This window comes from Girardinichthys multiradiatus, chromosome 6 (genome assembly GCF_021462225.1).
Source record: "Girardinichthys multiradiatus isolate DD_20200921_A chromosome 6, DD_fGirMul_XY1, whole genome shotgun sequence".
NCBI lineage: Eukaryota > Metazoa > Chordata > Actinopteri > Cyprinodontiformes > Goodeidae > Girardinichthys > Girardinichthys multiradiatus.
This window is the reverse complement of record NC_061799.1, coordinates 37763818-37785447: the sequence shown is the minus strand read 5'-3', so window position 1 is coordinate 37785447 and position 21630 is coordinate 37763818. Positions and strand designations below refer to the sequence as shown.

The window sequence follows — 21630 nt, the reverse complement described above, 5'->3', positions numbered from 1 at the left end:
CGGCTAAACTGCTGCTACTGAATTGAACTGAAACTTACAATGTTATGATGAAAATCGCCTTTTAATATACTCATCCTGGTCAAAATGCATCACAATTTTAGATACATTATGTCCTCACTTTTCATGTTTACGCTCATCTTTTTTTATATATTACATCATGGAAAATCATTGGGGTTTGGAAAAATTTGAAACAAACTGGGAACTCAGTTTTGATTAAATTACACCAAAAGACATAAGCCAAAATACAATCTGTAATAATATGCTTTATTAGATCAGTTGTTAAGGAATTACCTCTGCAATTCAGATAACTAAACAAAAATACAACACACCTCTTTTTTTTTCCACTTCTTATTTCGCTCACAGCAATCTTTGCTTGATTAGTCATTCCCAAGATCCAATGTTTACATTTCAGTGTCTCAGCCCTTTTTTGTTCAGTTACCTTCATATTTTATATGTAAAGACTGATCGATTGAAGGAGCTTTGATAAAAGGTATTTTGTTTTTATTTCACAGAATTGGTAAGTCCAAAGTCATTTGACTGCACTGGTTGTGTCTAATTCTTACAAAAATCAGACTTTCTTCACCGTTAAAGGCACAAATATGATTTCTTGATTTGCCCATATCACTCACATTGAAACTGCAGTTTTTGTGAGTATCTTTTTAAATTAATATTATCTGTCTCAAAGTCAATCAATGTAAATTTCGAGTGTTTTCAGTGGACTTGAATAAGGTTTTACCAATGGTCAACTAATCTTCTGAAGGTGCTAATAAACATCATGTACATTAATAAAGTGCTACAATTTTCATTTGATTCAGAAACAGCTCTCATACTTCTAGTGTAATGAAGGAATTATATGCAGCACTAATAATACAGTACACAAAGCATCTTGAGAAACTCTAAAGTTGATATGAAAGATTACTTGAGCACAGTTTCCACTGCATAGTTTGCAACAGGAAATTGTAACATTTTTAGATGTTTGGGAGGAAGTTGAGGGTGTGTCTTGTGAGCCTGCTGCTATTTTTCGTCACCATAGATATGACTTAAAGTCATCTGACTTTCTGCCTGTGTGCTCAAGAGAACGTCTGAAGTCTACAATATTATCACATATTTACATAAACACTGGAGGAAAAACTTTATTTGAAATTAGTGGGTGTTTTATTGTCACCTCGTCTCCCTTACTTCTGTTTGTCAAGTTTTTAAAAATACACACATAGACTGTCTTACTTTTGGGTAAGTCTCTCACAAGGTAATGTGTGATTTAGTGTACTGGTAATCACCTAAAGAAACCAGAATAAGTTTCCGACCTTTCTTTATCTTCGTTTTAAATAGGTCTTTACATTATACATCAGGTACATGGGCTTTTATGTGAATCATCGTTTTGTTATCTCAATACACAGACAGTTGCTTTCATGTAAAAGTATGTATGATCTAACACCCATGTCACACTGTAGCGTATCTGTAAACCTTGTATTTCATTGCCATTTAAACATGTGTGTTTTTAAGTAGAGTGAACACTAAAATTCTGTTCACCCCTGTCAAAAAGCCAGGTTTTTGTGACGTATAAAAATTTCACCAAGATAAATCATATCAGAACTTTTTCCACTTTTAAAGTAACATATGTTATTATTTTACTGAAAAAGGAAAGTGTGCACAACCTTAAATGAAACCTTTGTCGAAGCACTTTTTCAGTCAATTTCCACATTCAGTCTTTTTGGGTAAAAGGTTTTAAAAGAGTATTTGTCACGAGAAAGATACAAGAAACATTATAAATGTTCTATGTCACAGTAATAAACAGTCATCAATAATAGGAGAAAATGTGAGACAGTGACATTCCTTAAACTGGACAATGAGAGAAGTGTTCAAAGCCCAAGATGGTCAGACCATCATTATGTATGGAAAAGAAAAAACAATTATGACTTGGCAAAAAATGTGTTCCTCTATCCTTACACAAATAGAACTCTGTAGATGTTACATCGTTCAGCCCAAACTGGACTGAATGATGAAGGACTCGTTGCTTAATGAAATGCACCTATTTTCTTCCCCCATTAGACGCTTGTAAAATGTTTTTTTAGATCATACGTGACAAAATGAGGTTAGGTGTGACGGCAGCTTTAGCAAATATTTGTTCACAAAATTCAGTACCATACTTGTATGGCATGAGTCATATAATTCAAAACAGTCTTTTTCATGTCTTACGTATGTACTCTAAGCTTCACAATCTCTAGTGTTGCTTTGCAACAAAATATTCCAGCTTTAGCCAGTGTAGCTGTTCATACGTTGCTGATGCGAACACTTAAATGGCCATCTCTGACTCGGGTTTGCTCCTCGCCTCGCAGCTCCCTGTAGCTCTGCTCCAGACGGATCTTCTCTGGGTCTGTCACCTCAGACATGGGTCCACCTCCGTTGCTCTGGTATTCGTGTTGTGAACTAGACGATTTAAAGATGGGGGTCGTCTTGGTCTTTGCCACTTTGTCAAAGAAGGCAAAGTCCGCTACATATTTGCCTGACTGAGAGAGAGAGACTAATGGGGGGAACTCGTAACCCCAGAGGATCTCGTCTGGCAGGTAGGAGGTGCGGACCTGGCAGGTGGCAGAAGTTGGCTCTATTGTGGCACTCATGATCACCAGCAGTTCAAAGTCAGCCAGCTCTGGATCCGTCCAGCCACCACCTAATGGAGGAAAAATAATAGAGTAAGCTCTAAGAAGACAAAAGCAAGACGAAGGAAGAAATTCTAACATTAATCTCAAGAAATTATGGATTTTTATCTAGATACTGCACAGTCCAAAGACATGAATACTAGGTCCATGACCTATTCTAAATTGCCTTTGCATTTTAGTGTGTCCATACATGGCTATTTGTTTTTATATTGTCCTGTGATGGATTTATCACCTGTCCATGATCTACACTGCCTCTTGCCCATTCACCCCTGGAGATGATCACTAACTCCTCAATCCCTGCAAGGATTCAGCGACTATAGAAAGGCATGGATAAGGAAGCAAATGGATGATATGCAAGATGGCGCCGCAGATGGTCGCCTCGGCGTGTTTTTGCGCATTGTTTTGTTTTGTTTTTTGCTTTAAAACGGTCTTCTGTGATGGTACCCGGAGCTATCTCACCAGAGAAGAACTCATGAACATCAGGGCTGCTACACCAGAGGAGTTATTTCCCACTTTTCTGCCTACTGCTCTGGAATTTTTGGACATTCTGGTCAAAGGTTCCGCTCACCTTGTTCACGTGGTGAAACGCCGGAAGAGAGGGAAACGGGGTGGGGTGCTGGTACGACTTCGCCAGCGTGGACTACGAACACCGTTACCTGGAATATTTCTCTCTAACGTGCGCTCACTTCCCAACAAAATTGAGGAACTACAACTGCTGTTGGGGAAAAACAGGGACTTTTATTCATCGGCAGTTTTGTGCTTCACGGAGACGTGGCTGTGTGGATTAATACCGGACTCTGCGCTGCAGCTGGCAGGATTCCAGCTCTACAGAGCGGACAGAGACACGGAACTCTCCGGCAAAGCGAAAGGTGGAGGAATCTGTTTTTACCTCAACAGTGGTTGGTGCAACGACGTGACAGTGATTCAGCAGCACTGTTCTCCAGACCTGGAAGCCTTCATCATAAACTGTAAGTCTTTCTATTCCCCCCGTGAGTTCGCTTCGTTCATCCTGGTCGGTGTTTACATCCCGCCGCAAGCTAACGTGCAGGTCGCACAGCGCATGCGCCGACCAGATACTGAGTGTGGAGCGGACCAACCCGGACTCCTTAGTAATCGTCATTGGTGACTTTAACAAAGGTAATCTGACCCACGAACTCCCCAAATATAGACAGTTTATTAAATGTCCGACCAGAGAGGACAACATTCTGGATCACTGTTACACCACCATCAGAGACGCTTATCACGCCGTCCCACGTGCTGCACTGGGCCAATCCGACCACATCATGGTCCACCTGATTCCTGCATACAGGCAGAAACTAAAGCTCTGCAAACCTGTTGTGAGGACGACAAGGAAGTGGAGCAGTGAGGCTGTGGAGAATCTCCAGGCGTGTTTAGGCTGTACAGACTGGGATGTGTTCAGGACTACTACCAACAGTCTGGACGAGTACACAGAGGCTGTGACTTCCTACATCAGCTTCTGTGAGGACAGCTGTGTACCATCATGCACCAGGGTGAGTTACAACAACGACAAACCCTGGTTCACAGCTAAACTCAGAAGGTTAAGACTGGATAAGGAAAAGGCCTTCAGGAGTGGGGACAAAGACATATACAGAGAGGCAAAGTACAAGTTTGGCAAGGCAGTGAAAGAGGCCAAACGACTGTACTCTGAGAAGCTCCAAAACCAGTTCTCAGCCAACGACTCTGCGTCTGTCTGGAAAGGGCTCAAGCAAATCACCAACTACAAGCCGAAAGCCCCCCACTCCATCAACGACCGACGCCTCGCCAACGACCTGAACGAGTTCTACTGCCGCTTTGAAAGACAAAGGGACAGTCCTGCAACCATCCCCCACGACGCCCCCCAACAGCTGCAGCCACAATCCACCACCCCCACCTCCCCAACCTCAAGAGGGGCCTTGGCACCTCCAACCCCCACCTTGAAGTTCCCCCCCCACCAGCCCCCTACCCACGCCGAGGACGGCTCTTTCCATCCAGGAGAGGGACGTCAACAAACTCTTCAGGAGACAGAACCCCCGGAAAGCTGCTGGTCTGGATTCTGTCTCACCAGCCAGCCTGAAGCACTGCGCTGATCAGCTGTCTCCAGTCTTCACAGACATTTTTAACACCTCACTGGAGACATGTCATGTGCCAGCCTGCTTCAAGTCCTCCACCATCGTCCCTGTCCCCAAGAAGCCAAGGACCACAGGGCTTAATGACTTCAGACCCGTCGCCATGACCTCTGTGGTGATGAAGTCCTTTGAGCGCCTTGTGCTCTCACACCTAAAAGACATCACCGACCCCCTCCTGGACCCCCTGCAGTTTGCCTACAGAGCCAACAGGTCTGTAGACGATGCAGTCAACCTAGCCCTTCACTTCATCCTCCGGCACCTGGACTCCACAGGAATCTACGCCAGGATCCTGTTTGTGGATTTCAGCTCTGCCTTCAACACCATCGTCCCAGCTCTGCTACAGGAGAAGCTCTCCCAGCTGAGTGTGCCCGACTCCACCTGCAGGTGGATCACTGACTTCCTGTCTGACAGGAAGCAGCGCGTGAGGCTGGGGAAGCACGTCTCTAACTCCCTGACCATCAGCACCGGTTCCCCCCAAGGCTGTGTTCTCTCTCCTCTGCTCTTCTCCTTGTACACCAACAGCTGCACCTCCAGTCACCAGTCTGTCAAGCTTCTGAAGTTTGCGGACGACACCACCCTGATCGGACTCATCTCTGATGGTGACGAGTCTGCGTACAGATGGGCGGTGGACCATCTGTTGGACTGGTGCAGCCAGAACAACCTTGAGCTCAACGCTCTAAAGACAGTAGAGATGGTTGTGGACTTCAGGCAGAACCCAGCCCCACCTGCCCCCATCACCCTCTGTGACTCCACAATTGACACTGTGGAATCTTTCCGCTTCCTGGGAACCATCATCTCCCAGGATCTCAAGTGGGAGCCGAACATCAGCTCCCTCATCAAGAAAGCCCAGCAGAGGATGTTCTTCCTGCGGCAGCTGAAGAAATTCAACCTGCCAAAGACTATGATGGTGCACTTCTACACAGCCATCATTGAGTCCATCCTCACCTCCTCCATCACCATCTGGTACGCCGCTGCTACAGCCAAGGATAAGGGCAGGCTGCAGCGTGTCATTCGGTCTGCTGAGAAGGTGATTGGCTGCAGTCTACTGTCGCTCCAGGAACTGTACACCTCCAGGACCCTGAAGCGGGCAGGGAAGATTCTGGCTGATCCCTCCCACCCCGGTCACAGACTCTTTGAGACTCTCCCCTCTGGCAGGAGGCTGCGGTCCATCCGGACCAAAACCTCACGCCACAAGAACAGTTTTTTCCCATCTGCCACCAGCCTGGTTAACAAAGCCCGGAAACCACCCTGACACTCTACCTTTCCCCCACACCCCCCCTTTTTTGCTGACAGGAAACTTGTAACCTGCAACTCTATGCGTTACATTAACGCTCAGCACAATGATCACCTGCACTGTTGTATTGCTCTTGCATCTTATACTGCTCTATATTTACTCTCACTCACTTAAAACTGTGCACATATATTTATATTATATTGTAGATATGTTTATACTGTTTAATTTGTATTGTATTGCACCGACTACGCCAAAACAAATTCCTTGTATGTCCAAAAACGTACTTGGCAATAAAGCTTTTCTGATTCTGATTTTGATTCTGATTCTGAAATGAAAATGGGAGTGCAAGGAATCACCAAGATGCAGGACTAACACTGGATTAAGGAATAGCAAGTTAAATGTAAAATATGTTAATAGCTTTCCCTTAAATACTTTTATCATAAATAGAAAGATCTTCTACTGCAATGCTTTGCACGTTAAGGAAATAAAGAGTGATGTGAAATATTTAAAGCACATTCACAGATGAGAAGTTGCATTGCTTTCAGGACTAACCGCCAGAGGAAGGCTATTTTGTTCCTCTTTTGTTCATTGCCCAACTTCTGCCTTTTAAAAAGAAAACCATGAAAGGTTTTCTTTGTTGAAAATGTGTTTTACCTTTGTTGTGACAAGAATGAGAGTTTGGTAATAATGTGTTTATGCAGACAACTGGTAAATGGACTGAACTTATATAGCGATTTTCCAGTCATACAGACTGCTCAAAGCACTTTACACTAGAGCCACATTCACCCAATCGCACTCACTAACGCTCACACATTCATACACCAATACACAGATCGGTAGTCAACTTGAGGTTAAGTGCCTTGCCCAGGGGCACATCGACATATGGCAAGAGGAAGCTGGAATCGAACCCACAACCAAAAGAGTAGGAAGACGACTCTTCCTACTCTTCCTACTGAGCCACAGTCACCCACAAAGATTCCCCATTAAACTGAGGCAGACAATTTTCTGCAAAAATATTCTTGAACTACCTAGCCCCTTCCCAAAGAACTCTGTGCAATTAGTGTATGCAATACATGGACAATAACCAAAAATACATGTTGTTCAACCAAAATACATGTTTTACCCTTTTCCAAGAAAAGGGTAAAACATGTATTTGTTTGTTGTTGTGCAAAAGAAAAGACATGTTACAAAGTACAGAAGGAAATTATACAGTTTTTTACGCATTTCTTTTAAAATTTAGTTGCAGACTGCAACAATATACTCTTTTTTTTTTTTTTAAAAGCATTATTTTGTGTTTTTTCTTTTGTGTGTGTTCTCGTTTTGACTAGTTATATGGTGAATTTAGCTTTTCAGACTGGTACACTTTTCCTCTCTCAGTTCTGGTTTCTAAACAGCCTATTTATAAAATGGGTTTTGGCAACCTGTTTCTAGGAGTGTTGCTTTTAAAAGACTCAACAAGTAAAAAACATCCTCAGCATTTAATAATACCAAGAAATTAGTCAATTCTTGCCCTGAACTTACCCTTGGCAGCCCAGGCTCTCAAAGGGCTGTTGTCATCGATGATGTGGTAGAAGGTGAGAGGAAGGATGAGGAAGGGACTGTCGCTGGAAGTGTCCACCTGAAAGGGCACGTTTCTCTGATCTATATGAACTGTTTCGCCTTCCTTTGTGAGAGACGTTTGCAAGAGTTTCCCGGTCACCTATATGGAATGGTATTTGTTATGGCTCAGTGATTCTCACTTTGAAACATTGCAAAGAAAAAAAACACAACTCTGGTTGGGAATTTGTGTTAGAAAATGGCAAACTGGAAATTTATTAAACCAATTCCATGATAAATTCATGCCATTAATAAATCCAGCAGTTGTCCAACTGAATTTTAGTCCATGACTTCTTTTTTGCAGTTTCACTGAAGAGTCTTATGTGTCCATTCTGCATATGAACCTACCTGGCATCCGAGAAGGAGACTCTTGCGCATGTTGGCCACCCTGATCATCAGGCATGGTTGGCCTTCTTGGGTTGATACCACAGCATGTTGGCTGAACTTTACCGTCTCACTTCGCTTCTTTGGCCGTGCAATCTGGTCAGGAAAAGCTCAGTTTAGATTTTTTTCAGGTATTTTTACTCATTTATGTTTATGGAGGACTTGCACACCACACATCCTGTTTACAATTTAACCTTCTGGTCTGCGCTACAGAGCACTGTTTGCAAAAAACAGCCACCACAGAGACAGTTTCTTCCTCCAAGCTGTCTCTTTGATGAAAATACACACCTTACAGCCTCAGTAGTCAGCTACTCTGATGTGAAACAAAATAAGCAAATTTGCAGTACCATAACCTGCCTTTCTTTTTTTTTTCTTATGTAAACAACTGGCTGTACATACACAGAAAAGTACATATTGTTCCTTTTATCCATTTTATTTCTTCTAAAGTTTATGTATTTATACTTAATTTCTGGATGCTGTATTCTTTCTGTATGCTTTATTGGCCAACACAATGCTGGCCAATAAAGCTGGTTCTAATTCTGATGTTTTTACACACGTATGACAACAATTAGGGACACAGCAAACATATGGAGGAACATGCTCTGTTCAGATGACACCAAAGTTTAAATATGTGACCTACATGCAAAACACTATATGGCAAAAATTAACACTCCACATCAACCTGAACACACCCCATGTTGAAACATGTGAATATTTTTCTTCAGTAGTGACATAAAAGCTACCCAGACTTGCTGGGAAAATGGATTGAGCTAAATGCAAAGAAAACCAAGAGCCTAGAAAAGACTTGAGACTGGGGCAAGGGTTTACAAAATGTGGAAATGTTCAAGGTGTATGAATACGTTTGAACTATACATTAAAGCTGTTTGTTAACTGTAAGGGTTGGATTATCGAGGCTAAAGAACCCACTGGCATGGACAAATTTTTTCTATATTCCCCATTTCTCTCTATTTAGTTTCTAACCTTGGCCAGAAAAGTGCCGGTGATGAAGATTTCCAATAGCATGGTGATGACCAGCTGGAGGATGAGGAGGATTATTGCAGCAGGACATTCCTCTGTGATGCATCGGAAACCATAACCAATGGTGGTCTGGGATTCCAGAGAGAACAGGAAGGCTGCTGTGAGGGTCTGCATCTGCATCACACAGGGTGTGTGGTTGGATGGCGGATCAAACTCTGAAAGAGCACATCATGACAGAAAACAAGAATTCATCACAACGGTTGTTTTTTTTATGCCGGCATTTTCTGAAGGGTTCTTATCACCGCTAACAGTGGAAACATGAGTCATGAGAGGAAGAGGGGTCGGTGTTTTCTATTTTTTAAAGAAAAAATTGTTCCTTTTATGTCTATAACGTATTTTAATTATGCTTATATGTTATGTGCACTTATGTGTTAAAGGGAATAGAACTAACAACCTTTATAAGTGTCAGTTAATCTTCAGAAGAATGTGTGCAGGCGTGCAGGGCTGCAGCATATGTTTTCACGTCTAATGATTTCATCATTCATGTAAAAGTTAACTTACCTGACTTGAGTTATGTTGTTGATCAAACAGAAATTAGCACAAATAGATAGGAATCAAACTATAAGCTCACAAGATGCACGCTCAACAGATGTTCAGCTTCACACATTGCGGCAACATCCTGTTTTCATTAACAAACCTTACACTGTTGTTCAATAACTATCTCACTTATACATGTTTAACCTTTCGCACCTATCTGTAGTATGCTTTTGCTATGAACAATGCTGTTCGCACTATTTTGTTTCACATTTGCTGCTTTGCAAATAAACTGTTGCAAAAACACTGAGGTTTCAACAAGAAAAAAAAAACTGTGACACCAAAATCCTCAAGGCCTGTATGAAATATTCATGACTAAAAAAGGACAAAAACAGCATTAGAGTGCTGCAGGTCGCAGCTTCAGCACACAACTTCAGGCCAAAACTAACACATTAAATTAGTCATAACGTGTTAGGGGAGGTTTTATAAAATCTGAATCACATCTTTTCTCATCAGAAAAATTAATTATGAAATCAGTGATGCAAAAAAATTGAGAAATGTTCAAACTTTGGTGGGAATTTTATGTAAATCATGACCGTGTTGTTGTTTAATGAACTGTCTCTTAAAAGCATTGTCGGGCTGTGAGGTGATTTTCCGTCAAAAATATTTTTAGCCATGCTGTGACATAGTTCATTTCTAACCGTATATTTGAATCTGCGACTCAGTTCCTCTCTCTCTGATGAGAGCTACTGCTCTACTCTCTACCTCTCTTGTCTTTATGTTGATGTGTGGGGGATTTAGTCTCAGCTCAGCAAAAACTGATCTTCTTACATTTTTAATCTGGTTCATCAAAAATTCCCCCTCTGATTGAACCTCCTACACCTTACTTTGCTTATCCTTATCATCTTAGGCCCAGGGGATATTTTTTAATTGGTATTTTTTCCTTGATTTCTGAAAGAAATGTGTCATTATTTTCTGTGCGATTGGCACCAATTGCAACCAACCATTGGGGGGGGGTGGGGAGTTGACCCACTGGTATCACAAAAATGACTATGAGCTGAAAGGGTAGGATGGGATTGTGAATTGAGTGTGACTTATTGATTAAATACAAAGCAGACCTAGACTGTTTATTTAAAGGAACAAAATGTAGAATAGGGAACAAACAGGACCACCCCCATAGTAAACCACACAGACCTAGAAGCATTATGCTTTGGGTCTGGTTTTCTGCTAAGGTTAGAGGGCAACTTTAGTACATCGAGTACCATAGAAATCTTGAATAAAATCCTTTTTCCCCTCAGGCAAAATGCTGAAAATGGGTCATTTATGAGTCCCTCAGCACAAATAAAAACATATCAGCAAGACTCCAAAAAATAACTAAAAACAAAGCACACTGAGGTCATGAAGTGGCTTAGTCAGTCTACACTTCAGTTCAGTGAAGAGAGGCAAAGCTTTGAGTCACCACTCGGCAGCCATGAAAATTAAAGGATTTGAAGAGATTCTGTAAAGAGCGGATGTCCAAGATCCCTACTGAGCTGAACTCCAGACCTGGAGACCAGCTGTAAGAAACAGCTTACTGCTGTGAGTGCCAATAAAGCTTATGCAACCAAGTTCTAAGTCATGTTTCGTGTGAGATCAAATACTTCTTTAACATGCTAATACACGTTTAATTCTTGTGTTAATTCAGAATGTTTTGGTTAATAATCTGTCTCTATCCCTGTGTTATATCATTAAAAATAAAGAGACTGTTTGCTTAAAATCCAATGGGAATAAAATATGATTGTAATGAACCCAAATGCAGGGTCGTGCACAGATAGACACCAGGTGGTAACATTTCAGAATTTATAGGCCCATAATACCAGTGCTCCATGTTTTTTGTAATCCCCCCAGATTATGGTCCCCTGATGACTTCTGTTTGCTTCATGTTTCTTTATTGAAAATACAGGTAAATATCTAATTTAAATACAAATAAGGCCAAATGAGCATGGGTAACATTACAATTCATACACTACTAAAAATCACCTCAATGAAGTTCAGTAAATGTGGGGCATGTAGGCTAAATTGTCATTTCTGTGTGTGTAAAAATGATGATGTGATCAGAGTATTTTAATGTGTAAATAGCAGACATCTTGTTATCAGTTCTCAGGACTTAATCTCATTAATCTTAACTCTCTAAAAATCATGTCTGCTCATAAATCACACTGGCTACATCCAGAAGTATAGATGATTCTCCTTATGACAATATTCTCTGCTGTCGGTTTCATTTTCACTATAAAGATTTTATAACTCTTTTACTGGGTATAGTTGATTAACGTTGTAGAATAGTCACTGGTTATTCAGATTTCTGAAGATAACTCATTTAGTGTGACCTACCCGGTAAATTTGGCAGGGTAACCTGCTTTGCTACAACATAAAGTTAAATGGTGCAGAAGATACTTTGTGATAAAAGTACAGAATTATATAGTCAAGACAAACACATTGTGTTCAGTGTGTAAAAAGACAAATAATTAAGGGTAATGTAAGTTTAAAATTTGACTTGGAAAGTTCAGGTTAAAGGCTGGTTGTGAGTCATTAATTCAGCTTTTAATCAATCTATGATAATATTGTTGCTTTATTAATCTTAAGAGTTTTGTAAAATGCACTTAAAATGCATCCTTGTTTTAAGTTAAATTCTTTTTCCTGGGTGGTCCGTAGATCCCACAGGACAGCTTGTTTTATGGGTGCTTACTAACACGTATACATGCTGTTCAAGCTTTGCGCGTAATAAATCTAACAGTACGAAGGTGGCCGACGGCTGCACGTATCACACAAAGTGCCCCCATTTTTTCCACTTGAGCACCTGCCCCCCAAAATGTCTGTGCACACCACTGCCCAAATGTGTATGGTTAAACTTCATTGTGTATTGCATATTTGTTGTTAAAATTGTGACTAAAACATGTGGATTCTGGTTAACAATACGTCAGGAATACATTGATCATATAAATGATGTATATTTATATCCACAGACAAGCTGTAGGCAAGTCTCTGGTCTCACTGTCTGTTCTGAAGCTCGCTGACAGCTGTTTTAGGTAGTTTCTTTTTTGTTACATTCTTGACTCCTTATCGCTGACTCATTATGAAAACCAAACCACTTTGCTGACTGAACTTTGCTAAAAACTGAACTGAACTGGATGATTCAGTCAAAGTTTGGACTGAGACTTTACTGAACTAAGAAATAAAAATGCTGTTTTGGTTTCAAAGAGAAGTAAGCAGGAAAACTTCATAGAAATTTCAGAAACAGTGACACAATACTGTGGAATAACCCCTGATGTCAGTTCTTGACAGAATCTTGACTTCAAATGAAATAGAAATGGAAATTCTTAGATTTATGGGTGATCTGGGGGGAGTGTAAAACTGTAGTAAGGCATGTTTTTGTCAAACTTCTGCTCCCTTACCCAGCAGGTCTCCATGCACCAAAGCCACCAGGTACCACACAACCCCGAACAAAAACCAGGTCCCCGCAAACGTTGCTGTGAACAGGAAGAACTTGTAGCGCCATGGCATTTCAAGAAACGTTGTCCAAAGGTCACGCATATAGAGGGCATTCCTCCCGCTGACATGCCCGATGCGCATGTTGCTACGGCCATCTTTGGACAGTATGCGCCTCCTCTTCCTCAAGGTCGCACTGCTGGCAGATGCACCACCTCCCAGCAATGGCTTCAGAACATCAGTTTGCGTCTGGGAGTGGCAGACCTTGTGTGGAGATGAGCTACGAGAACAGGGTGGCGTCGCAGAGGTCATCTGACATAAAACAAACAGAAAAAGGCAGTTGAAGTTGCTTTGTTCACTTTTATGTCTTCTTAAACAGTTTTGAAAAACAGTAATAGCACCATTAATAGCAAACAGCTTCTCCTCTGTCAAGCATGCTGGCTTATTATTAAACTTAGATGAAACCACAAACTTCCCACAATGACTGTAGGTTTCGGTAGTTCATTTGGTAACTTCCCTACAACAAATGTATCCTCAAAATAATAGCAAAGAAAGCAATCCTTTTAAAAATTGTAATATTATGGAATTCACAGAACATATTATTAAAAAAATTACATCAAGTTTTGTTTCATTTTTGAAGTCATGAAAATCCACACATTTATTATCTTCACACAGAAAGTAGGTGATTACTGCAAATGTTAGTTTTGGAAATTACTAAAACCTTTTCTCAACCGGATGCTCTTATGGAGGGAAACTGCTCTGTTTTCTTCTGAATTTGATGCTTATCTGCAGCTAGTATCACATGATACCATCAGAGGAAGAAGATCTTCTTCCGATAATGTGGAACATCTAGCAGGAACAAATAATCAAATACAACTAATTCCCAAAAAGGAACTGCAACATCAGGGACTAACACAGAGAACTATACTAGAATAAATAAACAGAGGAGGACAAGATAAATATAAAGAACTAATACGGGAGGGAACTCTACCACAAGCAAAGCTGGGGAGAACCACTAATCTAAAGGGAAACAAACTTCTGAGTAAACAATAACTGAAGGGGTTCTAAGGACAAGGGGAGGAACTACTAAGGGACACGAGTGAAGGAAAGATAGAACACAGACAAACAGAAGGACATAAATAAATCAGTGAGTGGGTGGACTTAAAGAATAGGAAGAAGAAGGCAGAAAGAATAAATGACAGAAACTATAACCAAACTAAGAATTTCCAACATCAGGAAAAAGCACTTCACCGCAAAACCAAAACAAAGCCAAAACTGGCAGATCCTGACAGGGTTCCTATTGGGAAAGCACTGTGCCCCCCAGACCTTCCATCTCCATCCCCGAACACCTCCCTCTGCCCACTCTATCACACTAACAGTCATGCAGAACCTTGGGGTGTGGATGCATCACTGAGGTACTGGGAGGGTTTTACATCTCCACAGTCTCATGGCGGTCTGGGCTCCAATTTTATTGTACAACTTAGACACTCCCACTTATAACATTTTCATGACATGCAAGAAAAAGTAATAATATTAATGATCAAAATCGTACTTTGCTTTATTGGATGTCAATCTCAGATTTTGTTAGGATTTTGTACTTGTTTCAACTATTGGCCACAACTTGTTTACTGTAAAAATTTGATCGTTATGTTATTTAAGAAACACATATTGCATATTGTTTGAAAGAAAATGTTGTCAAGTTAAAAAATACAGAAAGTAACAGAAGTGTAATATGCTTTCAGTGCTATTCATTCTTGTAAAGTCATGACTGTAATCCACTCCTGTCACCCGCTGACTGCTACTGTATCCTCCACACATTTTAACAGGCTCAGCTACATTCAACAACCCCCAGAGGCCTAAAAAGAGGATAACCCTCAGAGGAGTAAGATAATGAGAAGAAGAGAAAAGTGAAAGACGGAGAAGAAGGTGCATCAACCCAACAGAGCGCCACACAGAGTCTCATTTGTGACTCAAAGGAGAAAAGAGATAACTGAAGGCGTCAATTAAGGTGCTAATCTTTGAGCAAAACTCGGACTTTTACCTAGATACGGTTTGTTAAAAAGCTTACTGTTAATTCCAGATGGAGACACTGAGGTGGACAAAGAGTTGATTACTTAGTGGAAACTGGAGACAGCTGTGAAAGTGAGATTTTGGAAGTTTTAAGCTTTTTCTGTACCTTTACAATGTCTCTTTCAGAGATTTCCTCATGCAAACAAAAATTTCTACTTTCTGCCCGGTGCATTGTCAGTTAGTCTTCTCAGTCACAAGACTTTTGGTGAAATTCAATAGTATATAGCAACAATGTTTCACAGTATATGAGTGGGAGGTTTTTGTCATGTGTTTTCATGGGTTCTTGAAATGGTACTTCTTCAAAAACTTAGACATTATTACAAACATTTTCATTTCGACTGAATTTCATTAAAGGAAAGCAAAAGTGTTTTCCCAAATCTGATGGTAGTTTTATAATCTTCTAACAAAGAATATGTTAAAAGGTGAAAAAGATAAGAAAGTTAACAATTAGAGATAAAGAAAAGTACTGATCAAGAAGAAAATAAAACTCTTTGGAGACCATCCTCAATGTTGTACTACTACCTCCAAAAGTGGGCCCTTGATATTGATTTGTTTAAAATATATTTCTATTTTAATCATTATACATGTTTTTTATACTTTACGATGGTGCTGTAAGAATAAAAAACAGTGTTGACTCTATGCTTAATTTATTTGTATTTATAGAAAAAGAAAAACATTCTCAAAACCTACCCTTAAAGGTAAAGATAACAGGAGCTGTCACTGTCACAAAATAGTAATGACTGTACGATGTACAAATGTACAATGACTGCATGAAAGACAATATTTTTTTCTAACATTTTCTTCACATAATAAATGTACGCATAATGTTGGGATTTTCTAAATTTTCAGTATGAGGTTATGCCACTGCTGGAAAATATGAATTTATTGTAAGACAGGGTTGCCAGTTAGTGTAGAGGGCATTGTGGATGCCTCAAACTTTTCAAAATAATTAGGTTAAACAAGTAAGAGAAGCTCTCTGATGAAGATACCAACAATAGTGTTTGGAATAGTGCTTAGGTCTTCAACAATGTGGAGGAAAGTACGTTCTTTGGAGACAAAAATAAAAAGTACTTCCTGTCATTTAAGCCTGGCTTGTAGTCAGCTTTTCTGCTTATAAAAATCTTAAATTGGATGAATTGCCTGTTTCTGGGCAAGACGACTTTCTTCATATATGTAAAGTAGCTGCCCAGACAACTATCACACAAGAACAAGTATCCACTTAATAAAAGTGTGAATTTACATTCCCAGGCATGGCTTATATAACCAATCCTTTTTAATTACATCACACTGCTGTGATTATGTAAGACTGAGCTTCATAATTACAATGACAGCATTGAAAACTTCTCACTCTGTCAACTCTGAGTCACCCTCACCTAGTTTTCACTTGTCGCTCCAACTCACCACTGTGCTTACGTGTTCATGGAGAAAAACTAAATCCACCCTAAGCCGTGTATCAGATAACTGATGGAGTTAATGGGAGCAAATGGGAGCAACCTCTCCAGCTGGCTGTATCCGGTTTCCATGGCAACTTTACTGTACACTGCATCTTCAGATGGAAAAAAAGAAAACGAATCAAAACTTTCTTTCTGTGTGTCAGACAATTTAGTGCGGGATGTTTTCCTGATCTCCCTCCCCTCTTCTTTTCTTTCTTTTTCTTACTCTCCTCTTTCTCTCCCCTTCCTTCCCTCTCTTCTGTGTACACAGGAATGCTTTGTTGGGAGCTGAGATAAAAGACACAAAAGATCCCATTCACAGAAACGACTTTGTGTCCGTGTGTGTGGACGTGTGTGGAGGGAAAGAAACTGCACGCATTAAACCTTTTTTCTTTTGCATATGTTACAGTGGGAAGTCCTTTTCTTTTGGTTTGTTTGTTTGTTTGTTTTTTAGCAGAAAGAGTGTCATTTTAGTCAGATTGTAGGGGTTTTACCTAAGGTGGAAAATCACTCAATTTTGGTTTGGGATGGTGTAGGAGGTTGTTGAAGGTTAGTGTGAGGAACCTTTAAAGGTGTGTGCATGTGTGAAAGAGAGTGAGAGAGCTTTAGAAAGGAAGAGAAGGAGAAAAAGATCTGTGACAAAAGCCCTCATTAATATTCTGGGCTGTGGAGTAATCTGTCTCGATCTCTGTTTCTGCACACACACAAACCCACACACACCCACTTCTTGTTTCCTTTCTTTTCCCCATCAGCGTGTTGTCATATCACCTTTACCTTTCTTGATTCACATAAATACTGCATTACAAAAGCCCCAAAAACCTCACTTTGCATATAAAATATTTTACCTTTCTAACCCCTGTAGATCTACACCCTCCCACTTCCTGTGAATCACAAGCTGGAGCAAAACAACATGTGGAGTGAGGAAACTAAGCATTGAACACACCAGTAAATATATTTTTAATTTAGCTATAGATTTGAAATCCACTCCAGATGGAGGTTACAATCAAAGTTATCCATACAGACACAAAATCAAAACAAGTTAGCCAATAAATTAAGTTACAAAAAATCAAAACAAGTTAGCCAATAAATTAAGTTATGTGTTATACAGTGCAGTGACACAGGGAATAAGTATTGAGTACATGAAGAAAATTTAGCAGCAAAAGGGCATAGATAGCCAAGAACATTTCTGAAATCTGTCTGTATTTAGAGAGGAATTGTGCTCCCTATCGGTGCAAATTAATATTAGCTGGTTGAGTCCTAATTGTTGACCTATAAAAAGGATTCTCTTTCCAAGGTGTCTCACCCGAACCGTCTTATGATCAGTAAAATCAAAGAATCCTGCTAAGATCTTTGCTACCGTACGTTTATAAGACATACCAATGGCATTGGTTACAGATGTCTACAATGTACAGTTTGGACCATAATCTAGAAAGAAAGAGCATACTTTTATTATAAACCAGCAGTCACCGGGTGCTCCCCAAACTATCTCTGACAGATAATAATCGGAAGTATTTTAAGAGCCACTTAAAGAGAGCTTTAGAAAGACATGGAATTAGCAGGTTCATGGACTCAATGAATGCTCACTATGCAAGACTCCACTGCTGAAGAAAAAGCTTTTTGAAACTTTCTCAAAGTTTGCTCCAGAATATTTGGACAAGCCTGTGAACTACTGGTAGAAAGCTATCAAGACAGATGTGACCTGATTTAAACTCTTTAGATGTCACTGCAAGCACCCAGTTTGGATCAGAAATGGTACTGTCCATGATTTTTTATTGAAGGAACGATGAATGGAGAAATGTGCTGGGACATTCTTGACAGCAATCACAAGATGAAACAAAGGTGATTTTTTTTCATCAAGACAATGATCCAAAACAAGGAATTTCTGAGTTGGTTTCACAGAAAGAAATTAAAGTTGCAATAATGATCCAGACAATAACCAGAGTTGAATCCAGTTAATAAATCAATCAAAAGAGCTGAAAATCAGTCTATAGATGATGCCCCTTGAACCTTCAAAATTTGAAGACCATTTGTGTGGAAGAATGGGTCAAAATGCATCAATTCATGTACTATATAGAATTAGTTTCTCTATACAGAATACGTCCTAAAGTTGCTTTTTACAAACAAAACCTTTTCAATTAAGTCTTTTATCAATTTCAAAACAATTTCCATTTGACTTGTGTTACACATTACGTCCTTCATGAAATAATTTGTTTTAATGTCTAACGGTGTTTGAATTACTTAGTTTATTATCATTATCAGATGTGAATTTTTTGTCAATTCATAAATATGAGATAAAGATTGATTTTTTTCAATAATTATTTTCCGGGCTGGATCACCTTCCTGATTTAGTGACAGGAAAAATAAAGCTGCACAGGGGTGTAAAATCTTTATTATTCACTTTAAATGTTACGTTTCTCGGCTTCATTTCTGTGCACAACTGATACAGCTTTAATATAAAAAAAACTTTCTGAGTATGTTAAGAAACCAAGCATAAAAATGGCAAGGTTTAGCTGATATGTTGTGAGTCTTAACCACTTTATTTCTTTATTATTTCTGGTATTGTCTCTGTTATTTTTTATGGATTTTTCAATCTCATTTAGTGTCCAATGGTTCTCTTGTGTTTTATGTAAAGGGTGTATCTCACTGTTCCTTATTCTAAGCTGCTGACTCTGCAGCCAAGTACAGTGGAGGAACATTTTCAACTTGGCTCAGTTCACTTCTTAGTATTGAAATTTATACCACCAGCGTCTAACAGTTCTGCCATTGTAAAGAAAACAGTGTCTTTTTTCTGTTTTATTATCCAATTTACTCTTTATAATCCCACTTGTTTTCCTGCTTTTGCATCAAATTCCTGCAAAAGTGTCATTTGAACTTTACATTTCTTTTATAATCTAACAAATATAGTTCAGATTTATAGTTTTTTTTTCTATAGTAACACAAACAAAATGCAAATATTAAAATAAAGAGTATTAAAGTAGTAAAATTTTCTAATATCAGTAATTTGGTATGTTTAACATACCAAATTACTGATATTAGAAACTTTTACTAGGAGTCAAATAAAAAAAGAATGCAAAATAATCTAATTAGATTATGATGGAATATTTTTAACTGAAAAAAAAAGAGAATCACATCAGTTTGACTTCTTCGCTCACTTGATTTATCACTTTAGTTTTATTGCGCCATGCTGATAAATTAATTTTCTTACCTTCTCAGAGCAGACTGTAAGCTAATTGTCACTGCAGAGAGGATTTTGGAGCCCAGAACGTCAGCCTTTTGCTCTACATGTCTTCTCTGTTGTCATACGCATGCTCACAGGTCACAATCTGGATTCTAATTCTGCAGCCTGTGTCCCACGATACTGCACACCACTTGTGCAGAATTATGGGGCCTCATTGGCTCGTTGGGTTCCCGTTTCGGACCCGAAGCTCGTCTCACTGCTCGCAATTTCTTCCCAAAGTGGCAGGACTTGGCTTTTATAAAAGGCCTCCCTCTCTCTGTTTCCCTCTTTCCCTCACAGTCCCTCTCTCTCACACTCCTGAATTCCTCTTGTGTAAGGATTGTGTCCTGTGTAATTGCCGCAATAGCTGATCATCGTTCCATGCTGAGCCAATTCAGTCCGAAGATATCAAATGGACTGTACTGCCCATACTGTACATCACTGTCAGGGAAGAATGGGTTTTTACCAATTAAGTATACCTCTGCAGAGTTCATTTACACTTTTAATGAAGTGAATACAATTATAGTTAACTTCAAAGTGTCTTACAGTTTGCTCAAAACTTCTTGCACACATGCAAAGAAGCACATGTATTGGATGCCCATGAGCACAGGCCAACACACAACCCCCTAACAAAAAACTCCTGCAGAAAACACATACACACTTCCGCTGATACACAAATATGGACCCACAAAACCCCTTTTGGACAACCCACAGAGGTCTCTATTCACCCTTTCTGTGGCCGGCGTTTGCTGTGTCCAAGAGCATCTGTACGGAGCGTCCTGTGAAGGTTCAACACATAAAGGAGGGACGGCCGTGAGGTGAATACTAGACCTCATTCTGCATCAGAAGAGGGTGACAAAGCATTATTTCAATGAAAATGGGGTAGCAGATGAGAACCCCTAGTCAAAGCTGTGAAGAGTTTCTGTGACACCTCATGGTTCAAAGTGCAGGCGAGACATTTAACTCTACGTCATTAAACCACTCTGTACCTACTGTGGTGTATAATGAGGAAATGGAAAGTGTTTCAGCCTTGATAGCACATGGTTCATTTTCACTGCTCAAGTCCATTTAATACTACTAGAGATCTATGGGATACTCCAACACAAATAAGCTCAGTGTGGATGGGAAGGAAGATGATCTATGTGTTTCAGTATTTTTTACAAATAAAACCTGAAAATGTTGAGATGCATTTTGATTCAGTCCCCCTGACACTTTTTGATACAATTGGTCTACAGTTGTATATCCTTTGAACAATGCCTTAACTAGCTTTGTGCATATACAGTATATACAGATTATATACAGATTGCTTTAGCTATTCTTTTTTTTTAAATAGCAGCCGGATTGGATGGAAAGTGTCTGAGCATCCATTTTCAAGTTTTGCCACCGATTTTCAGATGGATTTAGGCCTGGACTTTGAATGGGCCGCTGTAACGCATGAATATGCTTTTCATTGTAGATCTGGCCATAATTTTAGAGTTATTGTTTTGCTGGAAGGTGAATCTTTTGCAGCCTCAAGCAAATTTTCCTCTAGGATTACTCTGTGTTCAGCTCCATCTATCCATCTACAATATGATGTTACCACAGCCATCTTTTACTGTTAGGATGTGTTCACAGTGATGTGTAGTCTTAGTTTTAATCCATTGTGTTTTGCAGGAAGTCCAAAAAGTGTCATTTCACCAGAGCACTTTCTTCCACCTGTTTGCTGTGTCCCCTACATGGCTTGTCGCAAACAGCAAACAAACAAACTTGTGTTTTTTATGAAACACTGGCTTTCATCTTGCCACACCTCAATAACGGCCATAGTGGTCCTGTTAACAGATTCTCCAACCGAAGCTGAGGGTGTCTGCAGCTCCTCCAAATTCACAGTTGGTCTCCCTCTGCTTCTGTGTTAAATGCTTTCCTTGCCTTTTTAAAAGATATACATATCTTGGTAGGT

General features: G+C 39.8%; 1 protein-coding gene across 1 annotated transcript; it reads right to left on the bottom strand.

The window, feature by feature from the left end:
* Window positions 1–243: 243 nt before the first annotated feature.
* On the bottom strand, window positions 244–19941 carry LOC124869261 (ATP-sensitive inward rectifier potassium channel 10-like). The gene is made up of 6 exons (XM_047367016.1): window positions 19683–19941; window positions 12941–13286; window positions 8979–9190; window positions 7962–8093; window positions 7539–7716; window positions 244–2668 (listed from the first exon to the last, which is right to left on the bottom strand). The coding sequence occupies exons 2-6, from the start codon at window positions 13284–13286 to the stop codon at window positions 2271–2273; spliced, it is 1266 nt and encodes a 421-aa protein (XP_047222972.1). The 5' UTR covers window positions 19683–19941; the 3' UTR covers window positions 244–2270.
* Window positions 19942–21630: the final 1689 nt, after the last annotated feature.